This window comes from Scyliorhinus torazame, chromosome 17, assembly GCF_047496885.1.
Source record: "Scyliorhinus torazame isolate Kashiwa2021f chromosome 17, sScyTor2.1, whole genome shotgun sequence".
Lineage (NCBI taxonomy): Eukaryota > Metazoa > Chordata > Chondrichthyes > Carcharhiniformes > Scyliorhinidae > Scyliorhinus > Scyliorhinus torazame.
In genome coordinates this window covers 28,024,722-28,044,201 of record NC_092723.1, presented here as the reverse complement: position 1 = coordinate 28,044,201, position 19,480 = coordinate 28,024,722, and the positions used below count along the sequence as shown (strand labels likewise).

The following is a 19,480-nucleotide window of genomic DNA, read 5'->3' as shown; positions in this document are numbered from 1 at the left end:
AAACCACTCAACAGAGACGGGAGAGCAAACTGGGACTGGAATCGGGAAAGAGGGACAAAGAAGGGGTACAAGAGAGAGGGGGGAAAGAGAGACCGGGAGGGGGGGGGGGGGGGGGGCACAGGGAGGGAGAGACTGGGGAGGGGCGACACAGGGAAGGAGGGACAAACAAGGCTAGAAAAGGAATAGGGCTACAAAGTGCCACAACCAAGGGCTCGAAACAAGGAATCGCTGCAAGCACCCACCCAGTACAATCTCTGGGCGAAGGGAGACCCCAGAGTGCAGGGGACTACCCACATGGCGGACGCACAGTGGGCGGCCACGTCGGGTGCCCCCGGGACAAAGGGAAACCCTGGAGCGCAGGGTCCCGACCGCATGGAGAGAGCAGTGACAGAGGCTTTCCTGGACGGCCCCCTAACAAAGGGAAACCCTGGATGGCAGGGGCGCGTCCACCAGGTAAGTATGGTTAATCCCACAGGAGCAAGGGGGCAGAAGCCCCCCCACCAGGATAGTCACCTGGAACGTAAGGGGACTCAACGGCCCAGTGAAGAGATCCAGAGTCCTCACCCACCTAAAAAATATGAGGGCCGACATAGTCTTCCTCCAAGAGACATACCTGAGAGAGCAGGACTGACTGCGGGTAAGAAAGGGCTGGGTGGGACAAACCTACCATTCCTGCTATGGAACGAGGGCCGGGGTGGTGGCGATATTGATCGGCAAGAGGACGATGTTTAGGGCGGCAAAGACAGTTACGGACCCAGGGAGGCGGTATGCCATGGTCAGCGGGGCCCTGGATGGGGCACCGGTAGGACTACTTAACGTGTACGCACCCAACTGGGACGATACGAGCTTCATCAAGAAGACCATGGCAGAAATCCCTGACATAGCGACGCATCGACTAATCATGGCGGGGGGACTTCAACTGTGTACAGGACCCAAAGACAGACAGATCAAAACCCAAAACGGGGAAAACCTCAAGAATGGCAAGGGAACTCAGTCACTTTATGGAGCAGATGGGAACGGTGGACCCCTGGAGGTTCGCCCACCCGAGGGAGAAGGAATTCTCTTTCTTCTCCCCAGTACACAACGTACACACCAGAATTGACTTCTTTGTGGTAGGGAAAACGGTGCTTCTGGGGATAGACAGGGTGGAATACTCTGCAATTGTGATATCAGACCACGCTCCACACTACATGGACGTGAGGCTGGAGACGGGCAGGGCCCAATGCCCCACATGGAGGTTGGACATCGCCCTACTAGCGGACAAGGCCTTCAACGAAAGGTTATCACGGGCTATTGCAGAGTACACAGAAAACAACCAGAACGGGGACGTCTCACCCTCCACGTTCTGGGATGCACTAAAGGCCGTACTAACAGGGGAAATCATCGCTTTCAAAGCGCGAAGAGATAGGGAGGAAAGGGTGGCTAGGCAGCAGCTGGTCGACTCCATACTGGAGGTAGACCGTAAATACTCCCGAGGCCCTGACCGTAGAGCTCCTGGCGGAGAGGAAAGAGCTACAAAGAAACTTTGACCTGTTCTCCACCAGGAAGGCAGTGCACCAACTCCGCCAGGCACGTGGAACCCTATACGAACACGGAGACAAAGCCAGCCGCCTGTTGGCACACCAGCTGAGAAAGCAGGCAGCCACCAGAGAAATTGCACAAATCAGGGATACCAGAGGCACGCAAGAAACAGAACCAGAAAAGATCAACAAAACCTTCAAGGCCTTCTACCAAGGGCTGTACACCTCAGAGCCCCCAATGGGGGAGTCTGGGATGAAACGGTTCCTTGGGCAGTACGGTAGCATTGTGGATAGCACAATTGCTTCACAGCTCCAGGGTCCCAGGTTCGATTGCGGCTTGGGTCACTGTCTGTGCGGAGTCTGCACATCCTCCCCGTGCATGCGTGGTTTTCCTCCGGGTGCTCCGGTTTCCTCCCACAGTCCAAAGATGTGCAGGTTAGGTGGATTGGCCATCATAAATTGCCCTTAGTGACCAAAATTGCCCTTAGTGTTGGGTGGGGTTACTGGGTTATGGGGATAGGGATAGGGCGGAGGTGTTGACCTTGGGTAGGGTGCTCTTTCCAAAAGCCGGTGCAGACTCGATGGGCTGAATGGCCTCCTTCTGCACTGTAAATTCTATGATATCTATTGATGGGCTGGACATTCCAGTCGTGGGGGAGGGCAAAAAATGGGGCTTGGAAGCACCACTAGCACTGGGAGAGATCATGGACAGCCTTAGCTCCATGCAGGCAGGAAAGGTGCCGGGACCTAATGGGTTCCCGGTGGACTTCTACAAAAAATTTGTGACAGCACTGGCCCCGTACCTGCGGGAGATGTTCACAGACACGCTAGCGAGGGGCACACTGCCGCCCATGCTAGCACAGGCCTCAATCTTGCTGATACCTAAGAAAGACAAAGACCCAACGGAATGTGGGTCATACAGACCCATCTCACTGCTGAATGCAGACGCCAAAATACTGGCCAAAATCCCAGCCAAAAGGTTAGAAGACTGCGAACCTGAGGTGGTCGCAGAGGACCAGACAGGCTTTGTCAAAGGTAGACAGCTTACCTCGAACATCAGGCGCCTGCTGAATGTGATAATGACCCCCTCCAGGGAGAGAACACCAGAGGTGATCGTCTCCCTAGATGCAGAAAAGGCATTCGACAGTCGAATGGAAATACCTCAGAGGTACTGGAGCGGTTCGGGCTTAGAACAGGGTTCACCTCCTGAGTAAAGCTCCTATACAACGCTCCCATGGCGAGCATACGGACCAACAATACCAACTCCCGATACTTCCAGCTGCACAGAGGCACCAGACAAGGATGCCCACTGTCCCCGCTGCTGTTCGCTCTAGCGATCAAACCACTAGCAATCGCGCTCAGAGCAGCAAAAAGCTGGAGGGGGATCCGAAGGGAAGGCAGAGAGCACAGAGTCTCACTCTATGCAGATGACCTGCTCCTCTACATTTCGGACCCAGAGCAGCGTGGACGGAATCATCGCGCTCCTGAAAGAGTTTGGCGCCTTCTCAGGCTACAAACTCAACATGAGCAAAAGCGAGGTCATCCCAGTACACCCACAAGTAGGTGAGGCAGCCCTAACGGGACTGCCGTTTAAACAAGCCCGACTCAAATTCCGCGACCTGGGGATCCAAATAGCCCATGACTGGAAAGGGATCCACAAATGGAACCTCACCAGTCTGACAGAGGAAGTAAAAAAGGACCTGCAAATATGGAACACACTCCCACTCTCCCTCGCGGGGAGAGTCCAGATGATCAAATTGAATGTGCTGCCCAGGTACCCCTTCTTATTCAGATCCATCACGATCTACATCCCCAAGGCCTTTTTCAAAGCACTAGACAAACTAATCATGGCGTTCGTATGGTGGTGGTGGTGGGGTGGGGGGGTGTGGGGGGAAAGAATGCTAGGATCCCAAAGAAGGTCTTACAAAAAACAAAATCCAGGGGGGGGCTTGCCCTCCCAAACCTACAACTTTACCACTGGGCGGCGATGGCCGAACGAATAAGGAGATGGATCAAGGAGCCAGAAGCCGAATGGGTGCGCGCAGAAGAGGCCTCCTGCATGGGGACCTCCCTCCGGGCCCTTGTCACAGTGGCGCACCCATCCCCACCAAAAAAACACTCCAGCATCCCGGCAGCAATAGCCACCCTCCAGTCCTGGAACCAACTACGGCAACAATTTGGCCTGACCAGAATGTTGGGTAAAGCTCCCATCTGCAACAACCATAGGTTCACGCCAGCGCTGACTGACGCCACCTTCAAAAGGTGGGGACAGGACAGAAGGACACTGACAGTCAGGGACCTATACGCGGACGGCAAGATCGCAACACTGGGCGAACTGACAGAGAAATTCCAGCTAGCCAGGGGGAACGAGCTAAGGTACCTGCAACTAAAAATCTTCCTACGAAAGGAGACAGGGACATACCCACAACCACCACGACAGACACTACTGGAAGAGTTACTGGACGCAAGCATACTAGACAAAGGAAACTGTAGTGACATGTATGACCGACTGGTAGAAGGGACCGACACCGTACTGGACGCAACAAGAATGAAGTGGGAGTAGGACCTGGGGATCGAAATAGGGTGGGGACTCTGGAGCGAAGCACTGCATAGGGTCAACTCCACCTCCATGTGCGCAAGGCTCAGCCTGACGCAACTAAAAGTGGTACATAGAGCCCACTTAACAAGAACCCATATGAGTAGGTTCTTCCCAGAGGTGGAGGATAGATGTGAGCGTTGCCAAGGAGGCCCAGCCAATCACGCCCACATGTTCTGGTCCTGCCCCAGACTTGTGGAGTATTGGACAGCCTTCTTCGAGGCAATGTCCAAGGTGGTGGGGGTGGAGCCATGCCCTAAAGTGGCGGTCTTCAGGTTTTCAGACCAGCCAGATCTATTCCTGGGGAGGAGGGCGGACGCCCTTGTCTTTGCCTCCCTGATCGCCCGCCGTAGAATCCTGTGCGGCTGGCGGTCAGCAGCACCACCCAAAGCGGCAGACTGGCTGTCCGACCTCTCAGAATCTCTCCAAATGGAGAAAATCAAATTCGCCATCCGAGGGTCAGGTGACGGCTTCCACAGAACGTGGGAGCCATTCACCCAATTGTTCCGAGACCTGTTTGTGGCTAACAAACAGGCAGAAGAATAGCCAGGTAGCCAAGAAACAGGGGAGAGTAGCCAAAGCATGAGAGGGATAGACCGGGAGAGGGGGGGGGGGGGGGGAGAGACAGCTAAATCTAAGAGGAAGGAAAGGCGAGCCATGGGGGGGGGTGCAGGGAAACGTTAACAAACTTAACGTCCGAAGGAACAGAGAAAACGGGTGGGCCGCAGAAGCGGAAGTGCGCAGAAGCGGAACGAGACGACAACGGCAGCGAACTCCATCTGGGAGAAGCAAGGGACGACAACACCACGAACAGATGCCTACTTATGTGTGTAAATAATTTTGCCAAGTGTACAGAGCTGCTGCTGTTGAGCAGGAGCATAATACCGTACGATGGTTTCTCAGGGAAAATTAAAACGTCAGCAGCAGCGACCCATAGGGGAATGGGGGGGGGGGGGGTGCTCCGTTGGGCGGGTGTGGGAAGACTGAGGCGCGTGGGGTCACGTCTAGTCAATTGCTATTGTATATTCTCTTTTTGCACTATGTTAATGTTCACTCTAGTTTGCTGACTTAGGATTATCACTATTTATTATGAAAATCTTTGCAAAACTTTAATTAAAAAATATATTTTTTTTAAATATTCAACCTTGCTGCTCTCTCACCTTGAATGGAAAAAGCTAACCTACAACTTCCTCACAATCACCATTTCTAACCTACAACTACCTCCACTGTTTCTGCTTAAGCAGAACATTGTTAACTCCATTGGCACAAGATCTGGCACAACTACGTCAAGAATTAACATCTATCAGGGGCAGCACGGTGGTGCAGTGGTTAGCACTGCTGTCTCACGGCGCCGAGGTCCCAGGTTTGATCCCGGCTCTGGGTCACTGTCCGTGTGAAGTTTGCACGTTCTCCCCGTGTTTGTGTTGGTTTCACCTCCACAACCCAAAGATATGCAGGGTAGGTGGATTGGCCACGCTAAATTGCCCCTTCATTGAAAAAAAAATGAATTGGGCACTCTAAATTTATATGAAAAAAGAATTAACATCTATCGCACAGCATGGCCAGATCCTTTCACTACTACATGGCAGTTCCAAACATTAAACAAAATCTGGAATTATTTTGCTATATGTATAAACCCTCCTTGGACTTCCTTGTCTGCTATTGCTTTAAGTATGTGTAAGGAGCTCAAGGTTTTATTTTGCCTCGAAAATTAAGGATGTTCAATATTTTTCTCAGAATTCTGCCAGTGGCCACCACCAATTTAAAATTCCAAGACTGGAGCGATTGTTTGGTTGTCACTAGATACTCCACATATATCCACCAGGAACTTAACATTTCCAAACCCATTTTTTCACGGCTGAGTCTGTCATTGTGGAATATTCATTGTCTGTTTTGAACATAAGCTGATACATAAGCCCCATACCTTGTCCAGTACAAATGGGTTGCTGATTTATACTTCTAATATTGTCTCCATTAGCCCTTAACTTATTGAAATCATAATGTACCATGTTCAAGATAGGACTATTAAACCAGTACATTGCTCTATTTAAAACCTTCCCCAAGCTGTTCCCCTTATAAAAATCAAATCCATCCTAAACTCTGCCCCCAGGGTCCTATCTAGCATGGAATCATTATTTGTTTACCATTACCGTCCATACTAAGCTGTACTGATTTGCTGCTTTCACTGCTTTGATGTGAAAATATCCCCTATAAGTACCTCTGTGAACTTACCCAACCCTGCCTCTACTGCCTTGCCTATCCTACATCCCACCCACACCATCCATCCTTCTTTCTGACTGGCTGGCTTTCTGCATATCTCGCCCTCCAGCATTCCACAGAAGGTGGCAGAGCCGTTGGCCATCATGGTCTTCCTCAGACCTCACCACATTTTTCCCCTCCTTCAGAAGTCCCCTCAAAAGATTTTTTTTTCCCCTAATGCCGCTCTGTATATGTTTCTTCCCTTCCCATTTTCTACTTAATGCCGTGGGTATTTTCAGAACTGTTCACTGACTTGCATTGGCTCCTAATTAAGCAACGCCTCAATTTAAAAATTCTCATTCTTGTTTTCAAATCTCTCCAGGACCTCACCCCATGCCTCTTCCCAGCCCCACTTGGCACTTCACTCCCCTCCCCCCCCACCTTGCCTCTTTAAAGCATCAAACCTTTAGCTCCATGGGCAGTTGGGAGAAGGATTGTAAGCCCTGAAAAAGTAATAACATATTGTTTTAGAATACAGGAAGATTCCAATTTAAAATTTTTATAACAAGCTTGAGCTTGCTAAGCTGTATTTGTCCATCTTAGCTTACACTGAAATCCAGCACATACTACTAATTATTAATTTTTTGTGCTTTACTTAACAGTACTAAAATGATCTAGTGACAACTCAATGTTAATATGCTGGCCTCTACAATTACTTACATCTCTTAGTTAGAATCTGGGTTCTTAATTTCAGCAGCGTCCTATGTTTCTTAGTGTTCAGTTTCTTCTTCTTTATTTTTAAACTTAATTCTTCCTTCATAGAGGAGGTGTGGTTATTCTCCATGATAAAGCATAGACACCAAAGAAACCACAGGAAAACAATCAGAGCAGTGACGTGTAGGAATTCCCTTGTTCAGGGCAATAGCAGCAGTAGCAGAGTCAGGGTCTGGAGTGAGGAGAGGAGCCAGTGAAGAATACCTAAAAGCAGGGCCAAAATGACAAGATATTTACAGGGACTAGAGTAAAACTCTTACAAATCTGGGACTGAACTCTGAAAATGTAAGTCAATGTTTGACATCTGTTCAACGGTTGTGCTGGTCAGTGCAAACATAAGTTGCAGTGTGAAGGAATTTCACTGCTTTTGTTATTGGAGGGATTTTAGCAGTTAATTGACTGAAAATCATTGTGAATTAACCTGCTCTCAAGCCTAGTCTCTCTGTCTTAGCCACTTCAGAATCTTTTTTTTTTAATTTTACTTTGCTGCAACATATCAGAGTTTTTTTACCCTTATCTTTTCTAATTTGATCTGTAGAATGTAGCCATTTAATTATTTCTGACGAACTCTGAAATATTAAATATACCCAAGCTCCATCAAATGACCACCATCTCTAATGTCACCTTAAACATTTTTAAAATTTCAGTTTCTCACATCCACTTCCAGTTTCTCCCTGTTTTGGGATTCATAGCTTGGCTTGTCTGAGCCTCTCCTGATCTCCCACAACCTTCAGAATGTGTTCAAGTTTAAATGCAAAGCAAACTTGGGGGTGCAGGTGGAGGTGGGCTCGTGCAGGAGGTCGGGGTTGCGGGCACTGGCAACGGCGCCGCTTCCGATGGCTCCAGGAAAAATACTAGCTGAGTCTGGTGGTGGTGGCCACATATGAAGATTTGGAGACAGTTCAGGCAACATTTTAAGCTGGGGGCCGGGTTAGGAGGGATGCCAATTAGGGGAAATCATGGGTTTGACCAGGGAGGATGGATGCGAGGAATCGGAGATGGGATGAGAGGTAGATCAAGGAAATTAAGGATTTGTTCCTTGTAGGGCGATTCGCGAGCCTGGAGGAGTTGGGAGAGAAGTATGGGTTGGCGCAGGGGGAAGGGTTTAGGTACCTGCAAGTTCGGGACTTCGCAAGAAAGGTTTTCCAACCTTCCCGTTAGTGCCAGCCTCTTTGTTGCTGGGGGCGGTGCGGTCAGCGGGAGGGCTGGAGAAGGGGGTTGTTTCAGCGATCTACGGGAGGATCCTGGAGGAGGACAGGGTGTCCATGGATGGGATTAAGGCAAAGTAGGAGGGAGAGCTGTGGGGGGGGGCAATGGAAGAGGGATTGTGGTGTGAGGTGCTGCGGAGGTTGAATGCCTCAACCTCGTGTGTGAGGTTGGGGCTGATACAGCCGAAAGTCGTACATAGAGCACCCCTCACAAAATCAAGGATAAGCTGACTGTTTGAGGGGGTGAAGGATGTCTGCGAGTAATATGGGAGGGGTCCTGCGAACCATGGTCATATGTTTTGGTCCTGCCCGAAGCTGGAAAGGTTTTGGAGGACAGTATTTAGCACAATCTCAGGGTTCTTGCATGTGAATGTGGAGCCCGGCCCCCGAGAAGCGATATTCGGGGTGTCGGACCAGCCCGATTTGCAGAAGGGAGTGGATGTTTTAGCCTTCACCTCGCTAATCACTCGTAGGCAGGTCCTGTTGGGATGGAGGTCAGTCTCTACACCGTGTGCCTTGGGCGTGGCGGGGTGACCTGTTGGAGATTTTGACAATGAAATTTGAGCTGAGGGGGCGAAGGAGGGGTTCTACAATTGTTGAGGTTTGTTCATTATGCACTTTCGGGAGTTGGTTGCCATTGACTGTTGGGGGGGGGGGGGGAGATCAGGGAGAGGGGTGGGAGGGGTTTCTTGAGTTTGGGTGGGATTGTGTTTTTAAATATTGCTGGGGTTGTTCTTGCTTTTTTTTGCATGGTGAAAATTTGTCGAATAAAAATATTTATATATATTATATATCGCACAAGACTGAAAGCCAACATGGATGAAAGTGAAAACTTAAATCATAATTCTCACTTGGAGCCATGGGTACAACAATTTGTATTTATATGGCATCTTTAACACAATAAAGTATCAAATAAAACTTCAGTAAAGACAGAGTAATGGTTGAGTGAAACCTAGTAAAGGTAATAACCGGCCATGACAAGCACCCAAAGAAAGCAAGAAACTGGAAAACTAGCCAAGGCATGCTTCAGTTAAACACCAACCATTCAATTATAGCTTCTAAACCATTCTCTCTACATTATTGCCGTTTCTCCCAATTAGCAATGTTTGAAGAATGTTCACAACAGTAAATAACGAAGTAAAACTAACGATAAAGAATGGAGATACTAGGCCACATTATTTGGGCTAAAATAGAGAAGGAAATCTGATAAGTAATACTTAAAACAATATTTTGACAAAGAGTCATCCAGACTCAAAAAGTTAGCTCCCCTCCCTCTCTCTCTCCACAGATGCTGTCAGACCTGCTGAGATTGTCCAGTATTCGCTGTTCTTGCTTAAAACTATACTATCCATTGAATAGAAATATAGAAAATAGGAGCAGGAGTGGGCCATTCGGCCCTTCGAGCCTGGTCCACCATTCATAAATATCATGGCTGATGATCTCAGTGAACATGCTCCCACTTTTCCCCTCATATCCTTTGACCCCTTTAGCCCCAAGTGGGGTGGCACAGTGGCTGGCACTGATACCTCACAGCACCAGGGACCCGGGTTAAATTCCAACCTTGGGTGATTGCCTTTGTCGACTTTGCACATTCTCCCTGTGTCTGCACAGGTTTCCTCCGGGTGCTAGAGTTTCCTTCCCGTTTCCTCCCACAGTCCAAAGATATGCAGGTTAGGTGGATTGGCCATTCTAAATTGTCCCTTAGTGTTACGGTTAGGTGGAGTTACGGAGTTACAGGTAGAGCGGGGGAGTGGGCCAAGGTGGGGTGCTCTTTCAGAGGGTAGGTGTTGACTCGATGAGCCAAATGGCCTCCTTCTGCAATGTAGGGATTCTAACTCCTTCTTTAAAAACATGCAATGATTTAGCCTCAACTACTTTGTGGCAGAGAATTCCACAGGCACCACTCTCTGGTTGAAGAAATGTCTCCTCATTTCAGTCCTAAATAGTTTATCCCGTCTCCTTATAATCTGACCCCTGGTTCTGGACTCCCCCGCCATCAGGAACATCCTCCCTGCAACTACCTTGTTAGAATTTTATAGGTTTCTATGAGATCCCCCCTCATTCTCCTAAACTCCAGCGAATATATTCCTAACCGACTCAATCTCTCCTTATACATCAGTCCCTCCATCCCAGCAATCAGTCTGATAAACCTTCCCTGCACTCCTGCCATAGCAAGAACATCCTTCCTCAGATAAGACCAAAGCCGCACACAATATTCCAGATGTGGTCTTACCAATGCCGTATATAACTGCAGCAAGATATCCCTGCTCCTGTACTTGAATCCTCTCGCTACGAAGGCCAACATACATTTGTCTTCACCGCCTGTTGCACCTGCTTGCTTATTTTCAGCACGGATGTACAAGGACACCCAGGTCTAGTTGCATATTCCCATCTCTCAATCTATAGCCATTCAGATAATAACCTAACTTCCTGTTTTTGCGACCAATGTGGATACCCTCACTTTTTAAAGTTAATTTATGGGGTGAGGCCGTTGCTGACCAGGTCAGTATTTATTGCCCATCCCCAGTTGCCCGCTTGAAGCACTGCAGTCCCCAAGGTGTAGGTATGCCCACTGTGCTATTAGGGAGGGAATTCAGGATTTTGACCCAGCAACAGTGAAGGATTGTGAGGTGGGGGAGATGCCTGGAGAGATGGGCCAAGGATTCGGAGGTCAGCCCACATTGCGGAAGAAAATGACAGAAGCATCATTCTGGTTGTGCTCAAGGGATTTTAGCTTGTAACATGTGTCACACAATTCCCCACTCCCGATGATGCTGCCTCAATCTCCCCACCACCCCCTACCTACTGCCCCCCCCTCCCCCGGTGCCCTCAGTGATCCTCTACGTGCTTCACCTTCCTAGCTCTACCGTTACGCCTAGATGTGTCCCTAAGATGCACATCAGAGTTGGAGGCAGCTTACCTCATCCCGTGGCTTTTGATGCCTCTGGCAGGCGTCCTCTGGGGGGATCTGGGCCCGGAGGGCACCGGCACCCGTGTTGACGACACATAAACAGCTGTGCCGCCCTGTCCCATGTGCTGACCTCGAGATATGGCATCATCCGAGGGGTGGAACTCTGGGGAGCTGGTGGCCACCATCCCCACTCCATGGGACAGGTGTGGATTGGCACCCAGTGTCTCCTCCTCCCGCTCGGTAGCCATAGGGCCCAGAGGGTCACGCTGCCCCTGCGTCATGTGGCTTTGCCAGCCCTGGCGGCTCCCTGATGTCTGCACCAAGATGTCAACGATCTCAGCAATGTTCCTCAGAGACTGGGAAAAGCTCCGCAACACCTTGTCCCACTCTCAGGTGAGAATGTTCATGTCCCACAGAACCTCATCAAGGTCAGCCTGGTACTGGGCCACATCCCCAGCAAGTTGGACATTCTGCCGAGACCCTCATCCATGGCCATCACCGACCTCGCAATGCGTTGTACATCTTCAATGATGGTGCCGCGTCATGCACCAGGCTCTCCACTGCAGTCGCCACACTAGCAGTGTTGGTCTCGGTGCCACGCATTACCGGAGACATCTCCTGCACCCGTAGCCTCTGGGATTCCTCCAGTCAGGTATGGATCTGCTGGAGTGTTGCTGACATCTTCCACTGAATGACCTGACCACAACCTATCATCTCCATCAGTTCCGGGTAACCCTGTACCAGAAGCTCAGCATGAATGTGGGACCCAGCTAGGTCCTGGGATCCAACAGACCTCCGACTCACATTTGACAGGTCCTCCGATTGTGGCCTGGTGGATCCTCACCTCTGCGGCTTCCGCCAACCACCGCGTTGGTGACCGCTCTGTCCTCAGCCACCCCCGTCACCTCCAGGGCCCGTTCTTTGAAGGTGGTGAGGATTCATAAATTCGGCACCGCTTTGCCAGTCTGGGCCCTCTCCCGGTGATTGTGCGAGAGTTTCTGCTGCGGAGTCACAAATGGGGCATTGTTAGTAGTCACACATGTGATTCACAGTGGGTGAGGGGGTTGAAGGTGCCGGGGGGGGGGGGGGGGGGGGTTAAAGACAGGATTGGGTGCTGCATGGAGAGTTGGCGGGGATGGATGCTCGAGTGGAGGCGGAAAGGTCTCGGAAGTTTGGAACTCACCCGTGCTGCCGGTGTAGGTCATTGACCTTCTTACAACACTGGAGGCCAGTCCTCCTGGTCACGCTCCCAAGCTTACAGCCACCAACACCTCATCCCAGGCGGAACTGGGTGCTCTGTGGCTCAACCTCCTGGATCCTCAGGGGAACAGGACATCCCTCCTGGCCTTGACCGCATCTAGGAGCCTCGCCAGGTTGCATCACTGAATCTTGGGACCGGTCTTCTCAGTGCCATGGCTGTGAGCTGATTGGGGTTGGCCGTGCAAGTGCGGTTTAACTGCTGCTCAAACTTGTTAGCAGGGGGGCTGGTAAGCACGGTCCCGGTGAATCGGCGGGTGACCCTTCATTTGTGACGAGAAGCCAGTGGGGCCTCATTACGTGGACCAATTAAACGTTGAATAACATTGTCGGCCTCACTGGGCTGAGCGCCAGGAGGTTCACGGCAGTTCCACTCACTAAAGCACTTCGAATTTTTTCTGGCGAATCACACCCATTGTTTTCCAAGTGCTCTGCCATTAAATCTTTTACAATGGACTCTAGTATTTTCAGCACTACTTAGTAGCCAACGCGATATTTTAGCTCCTTCATGTTGCACTTTCAGTTAAATTCCTGGAACGCCATTCTGTTAATGGTAGATTAAGGTCAATAATCTTTGCACCCTATCACAGAGATCACCCTGGCCTCCCTCAACACCCCAAGCAAAGTTGCAGCTGCTATTGGCAGAGACACAGACTGATCAGGGGCTATGAGTCATAGGAAACAGAGGCGGATGCTTCCAATTAAGCAGGGCTGATGCCATGCCCAGTACAACATTTTGGAGAGGGAGCATGGTTGCTAAGTGACTAAGACTGGGATCTGAATATTCAAGTGCATTTGACACTTTGGAAGTACAGGAAGAAAGGAAAAGAAGGTGGGGTAGTTCTGTTAATAAAGGATGAAATTGGCAAATGATCTTGGTTCTTAGGGTCAAGATGTAGAATAAGTTTGGATAGAGATAAGAAATAGCAAAGGAAAAGATTCACTGGTGGGAGTAGTTTATAGGCTCGCAGACAGCAGCTGTAGGACAGAGTATAAATCAAAGTATTCTGGAGAGGTGTAAGAAAGGTACTGCAATAATCATTGACTTCATGGAGCACATTCAGCATATTTTTCTCGAACAAAACATCCTGGAACCAACCAGGATATTTTAGACTTGGTAATGTGTAATGAGATGGGATTAACAACCTCATTGTAAAGGATCCTCAAGGCACACGTGATCATAACATGGTAGAATTTCAGTTTGAAGATAGGTCTGAAATTAGAGTCTCCAACTTAAATAAAAGCAATTACAAGGGCATGAAAACATAGTTGGTGATGCACGATCAATTGTACAAAGATTAAAGTTGGGTACAACTGTGGCTTTATTACAGTCAGATGCGTGGCCTGCTGCAGCTGGCGAAATGGCAGGGCACTGGAGGTCATGCATATTTATACAGTTCTCCCTGGGCGGAGCCAGCCGGCAGGAGTTACCGTCGAACCTGTAGTGCAGGTCCTACCTTACATCTCCTATTACAGTGGATCACCACAGTTGGCTAAAGTGAAATTGAGAAAATAGCTTAAAAGTTAAGACAGTGAGCAGTGGCAGGCATTTAGGGGGATATTTCATAACTGCCTACAGAAATATATTGCATTGAGAAAGAGACTGCATGAGAAAGATGCATCATCTGTGGCTAGCTAAAGAAGTTAAGGGTCCAACAAATTGAAATTACATACAATGCAAGATTTGTGGTAGCCCAGAAGATTGTGATTTTTTAAGAAACCAGCAAAAGATGACTTAAAACGATTAAGGTCATGAGTTTGGAGTATGACAGAAAACTGGCAAGAAATTTACAAACAGTAAAATAGTCTACAAGTACATAAAAAGGAAAAAAAATAGCTAAAGTGAATACTGAACTGTTACGAGAGCGAGGCTGGGAATTAATAATGGGAGACAATGAAATGGCACAGACTTTGAATAAACATTTTGTTTCTGTATTCACTTCAGAAGAAACAAAAAGCATCCCAAGAATATAGTAAATCAATAGGCAAAGGGAGAAACAATCATGATCACTAGAGAAAAAATATTGGGAGAACTAATGGGATTAAAGGGGACAGGATTTCAAAGACGCGTGTGTGAAGTTTGCACTTTCTCCCCGTGTCTGCGCGGGTTTCCTCCGGGTGCTCTGGTTTTCTCCCACAGTCCAAAGATGTGCAGGATAGGTGGATTGGCCATGCTAAATTGCCCATAGTGCCCAAAAAAATGAGGTGGGATTACTGCTTTACAGGGATAGGGTGGAGGTGTGGGCTTAAGTAGGGTGCTCTTTCCAAGGGCCGGTGCAGACTCGACAGGCCGAATGGCCTCCTTCTGCACTGTAAATTCTATGATTCTAAGAAGTAACTGCAGGGATGGTGGATGCATTGAATGTAATATTGCAAAATTCCCCAGATTCTGGAAAGGGTCCAGTGAATTGGAAAACAGCAAAGACAATACCTCTATTCCAGAAAGGAGGGTCTCACCCTCAGCAGTCTCCAAGGCATGCTCTGAATTAGATAATCATTATTTTAAGTAAAATGTTTGAAAAATATTTATATTGTTGTTTACTGTTATAAATAGTGATTTGGAGGGCAGCACGGTAGGGCAAGTGGTTAGCACGGTTGCCTCACAGCGCCGAGGTCCCAGGTTCCATCCTGGCTCTGGGTCACTGTGCGTGTGGAGTTTGCACATTCTCCCCGTGTTTGCGTGGGTTTTGCACCCACAACCCAAACGATGTTCATGGTAAGTGGATTGACCACGCTAAATTGTCCCTTAATTGTAAAAAATGAATTGGATACTCTAAATTAAAATAAATAAATGTGATTTGGAAATGCTTGCTATTTTAAAATCATTTATTTAAAATAGAAACAGAATTAATGTTTCAAGCTGATGACCTTCCTGCTCTTCTGAAAGGTCGACTTGAAAGACAAACTCATTTTTCTCTCTACAGTTGCCTAGCCCGAGCATTTCCAATATTTTATTTTCACTTGTATCAGATTGGCTACAGAAAAGCTCAAAATTGGACAGTCCATCCAATATTCACCCAGACACCAGAAACAACAAAGGCACACCTTGCAGTCGATCCTGCAAAATCGTGCTGGCTAAGACCAGAGGACTTGTGCCAAAGTTTAGTCAGCTGCCCCACAGACTAGTCAAGTAACAGCTGGGCATACCTACCGAATCAAACCAAGCCAATGTCCCCGATTCCTCGGTCACCATCCATCGATACGCCCACCAGCAGACAGACCCACCGGGGGTGGTGGCATAATAGTACATAGAAGAGAGTGGGCATAGGAGTCCTCACCATTGGCTACAGATGACATGAAGTCTCATAGCATCAAGTCAAAGATCGGCAAGGAAACCTCCTACTAATTACGACTCAATTGATGAGGGAGTTGCCAGGGATCAGATGGAGTTGGTGTTGGGGACCGGAAAGTGTTGGGGACCGGAAATCAAAGGCTGAGATTTCCAGCCCCCCTCAGCAGTGGGTTTTCCCATAGCAGATGTGGCGAGCTGGAAAATCTCGCCCAATTGCTTCTGTGTTCCCAACATTTAATTAGAGGAAATTTCTGACCATCTAGTATTAGATGCCGGACAAGCTGTCCAACAATTTAGAGACAAGAATAGACCAGTCGGGAATAGGTGCTGGTGAGGTAGAGCTGGGTGTCATCAGTGTACAGGTGGAAACATAGAACATAGAACATTACAGCGCAGTACAGGCCCTTCGGCCCTCGATGTTGCTCCGACCTGTGAAACCACTCTAAAGCCCATCTACACTATTCCCTTATCGTCCATATGTCTATCCAATGACCATTTGAATCTGATATGTTTGTAGATGCTGTCACCGTAAGAGCAGCATGTAAATGAAAAATAGTATGGGGTCAAAGGTAGCAGATAAACAGGACACAATGCAACTTATAGCATATCTCACAAAAATACAACAAAAATGGAGTAGATAATGCATGTTTATGGCGAAAAACAGATAGATTTCAGAGCAGCATTTATCAAAAGGCAACTACAATTTGTTCTTGCTGTTCACAGCTGTAAACATTGGCTGGTCTCTCGAGACAAATTAGTCAAGATTTTCTAGTTGAATAAATATTTGAGTCACTTGATCTCTCTGAAGTTTCCATAAGACTATTCTCAATTCACAATTCACAATTAAACTATTAACCCAGATTTGCTCCATTTTAGCAGATAATCCATGCCTGTGCTCCTCTCAGACACTTTCCAATTTTAAAACACAGTGGTATATGAAAAAAAAGAAGGACCCTAACTCTCTTTTTTTAAATCTCTTCTGCAATAACACAAATACAAATGAACGGTTCTCTTCATTTTTTACACAGATTAGGAGAATAGAGATATCTCAAGAGGGTTGTTGGGTTGGATGAGATTACAGACATAGAGAGAGGAAAGGCCATGGAAAGGTTATGAAAACAAGGATTAAAACTTTTAAATCAAGCTTATGCTTGATCGGCAGCCAATGTGGGTCAGCGAGCTCTGAGGTCACAGGAATTGGTGCAAGGTAACACAAGGACAGTTGAGTTTTGGGTGATCTAAATTTACAAAGGGTAAAATATGTCAGACCAGGCAGAAGTGCATTGGAATAGTCAAGTCTAGAGATAACAAAGACATGTGTGATGACACCCTGGGCCAGTGCATGGTTAATTCCAGCCTCTTCCTTTGCTCAACTTAAAGGTAATGATGCATGGACCAAAAATCATAAAGACAAAATAACAATAAAGACAAAATAAATCGAAATTAAGGAAAGCAACAGGAAAGGGCCTTACACATGAATGAGAATTTCTGAAGCAGATTAACTGAGACAAGGACAAAGCTGGGTGGTGTTACAGAGATGGAAATAGGCAAGCTAAGAGATGACTCAAATATGAAGTCAGAAGCAGTCTTATAGCTGAACAATGTGAAGAAGCCGAGAAAAGTGAAATTGAGGTAGAACTGGGTGTTGTTAGTGTACAAGTGAAAGTTAATGCTGTGCTTTCAGATGTTGGCATAGAGGGACTCAAGAACAGATCTGGGCACACCCAAGTTAACACTGAAGGAGCAGGAAGAGAAACCATCACAAGTCTTATATATTCTTTTCATCTGTATTTTCATGAGAATAATATAACTCAGCAAAACCAAAATTTCAGTAGATTTACAATAACATTATCGACACAATTACATTTCATACCTTCCAACACTCATATTCCAATCCATCCCTTCCAATTGAGGTTGGATAATCCAAAATGTGAGTGTAGAGTGTCTATCTCAAGGTGTAACTCAGTTCATTCCAAGTATCTCAAGCCATTGTTTTTATGTAATTTCTTAGATGAATTTAGTCACTTGACAGATGGATGCTCATCTGGCCTATCCCAGTTCATTCATTCAGAAGCAAATGACAGTCCTTCACCTCCAATGTCAACTAATTAGTTCTCAAACGCTAGAACTCATTTTTCAAATGAAAAATATTGCTTGTGACAAGAGCTGAAACCTGTCTATGCCTCAGCGAGATACATTCTTAGATTCTTAGTCAACTCCTTTCAGACCAGGAAAGAAAAATTACAACTTCCCCATATTATTTCCTCTTCTCTCCATCACCTCCAGCTAAAGCTGGATTTTTTTCTTTTATCTAAGTGACCAAAACTGAACAGATACTCAAAATATGGTTTGACCTAAGAATGTTCAGCATACTCTTTTTATAACCTATTGATTTGACCAGGTTAAACATGAAATCCACTAAAACTCCTTCCAGTTTCAAACTTCAGCAATTCAATACCTAGTTTCCACAATCTATTCCATCCCAATAATTATACAATTTCTAATAAGAACTTAAAAAAAAAAGAAATATAGTTATTTCATTTTCATCCATTTATTGACAATATAGGATTGAAAAATGGATCATCACATTGTTTGGCTGTGATGTTGTCAAAAGACTAATAAATACAGGACTCTTCCCCCCCCCCCCCACCCCCCATTACATTAAATACAATAATTTAATACCATCTAGAAAATCATTTCCATCTATTTAGCAGTTTTAAAACATCTGTTCATTTTTATTTTAAATCTTTATGTCCTTTACAAATTAATTATGAACACAACTGTCTACACCCAAGGATTCGAAGAGCAGTGGTCACAAAGATCATCAATGCATTGGCTTTGATCGTCCCACATTCCCTCAATTCTGGAATGACCTCAGCAGCTGGGAAAGAAGCAAATGTAACACTGCTGTTCAAGTAAAGAGGGAGAGAGAAAACTGGCAACTGCAGGTCAGTTGGCCTGGAAAATGTTGGAACCCATTATTCAGGAAGAAGTAACAGGGCACACAGAAAGTAAAAAGTGATGAGACAGAATAATTTGACAAAACGGAAATAGTATTTGACAAATCTATTGGGAGGTGCTTCTTTTCAGGCAGTCCCTCAGATTCAAAATGACTTGCATCCACGCAGATTGATGGATCGCAAACAGCTGATAGATTCAATGTGTGATCTACAGGCTCTGCCACCTGTGTGCTCAGTATTCATTAGAGGTTTAATAATAATAATCTGTATTGTCACAAGTAGGCTTACATTAATGCTGCAATGAGGTTTAACAGAGGATTTAACTAACAAGTAAGATGAAAGGATACCAAGGGATAGAACTTATGGCCGCTTCTGAGCGCCAGCTCCATGGTCATTCCAATCCCTCACCACAAGAGTTCAGGTCGGGCAGTGGGGTGGGGTGTTCTGATGAGTGGCTGAGGAGGTTTCAATCTCGAGCTCCAGTGGACAGGGCAAAGTCCAATCCCAGTTTGAGTGGATTAGTGCAGTTCTGATAACTATAGCCTACACCTCATAAACAATGCAACAAATGTTCGTTACATAACATCTTGTGCTGAGACGGTTATCATGAGGATAAATTGAGTAGAATGAGTTTAAATTCTATGATACTCTCCAGAGTTCAAAATAATAAGTAGTAAGCACAATGAATCATAAAATCCCGAGAAGACAGACGGAGAGGTTTTCCATCACCATATTGCATATAGGGAAATTTCCCCACAGAATC

General features: G+C 46.9%; 1 protein-coding gene across 5 annotated transcripts in view; it reads right to left on the bottom strand.

Annotated features, from left to right (window-relative positions):
- The window catches only part of LOC140393802 (6-phosphofructo-2-kinase/fructose-2,6-bisphosphatase 2-like), a 98,763-nt gene that overhangs the window by 78,563 nt on the left and 720 nt on the right, over positions 1–19,480 (bottom strand). For 3 of the 5 annotated variants that reach the window (XR_011935732.1, XM_072480251.1, XM_072480252.1), the window contains exons 1-2: positions 7,036–7,293; positions 6,780–6,818 (exon numbers count right to left, since the gene is read on the bottom strand). The exons of 1 other annotated variant lie outside the window; for it this stretch is intronic. Coding sequence is in view for 3 of the 4 variants with exons in the window: in XM_072480251.1 (XP_072336352.1) it covers positions 6,780–6,818; positions 7,036–7,159 (163 nt within the window). In the remaining variant the exon portion in view is untranslated. Of the gene's footprint in view, positions 1–6,779; positions 6,819–7,035; positions 7,294–19,480 lie in introns of those variants that run through there. One more of the 5 variants, XM_072480253.1, reaches the window with a different exon arrangement.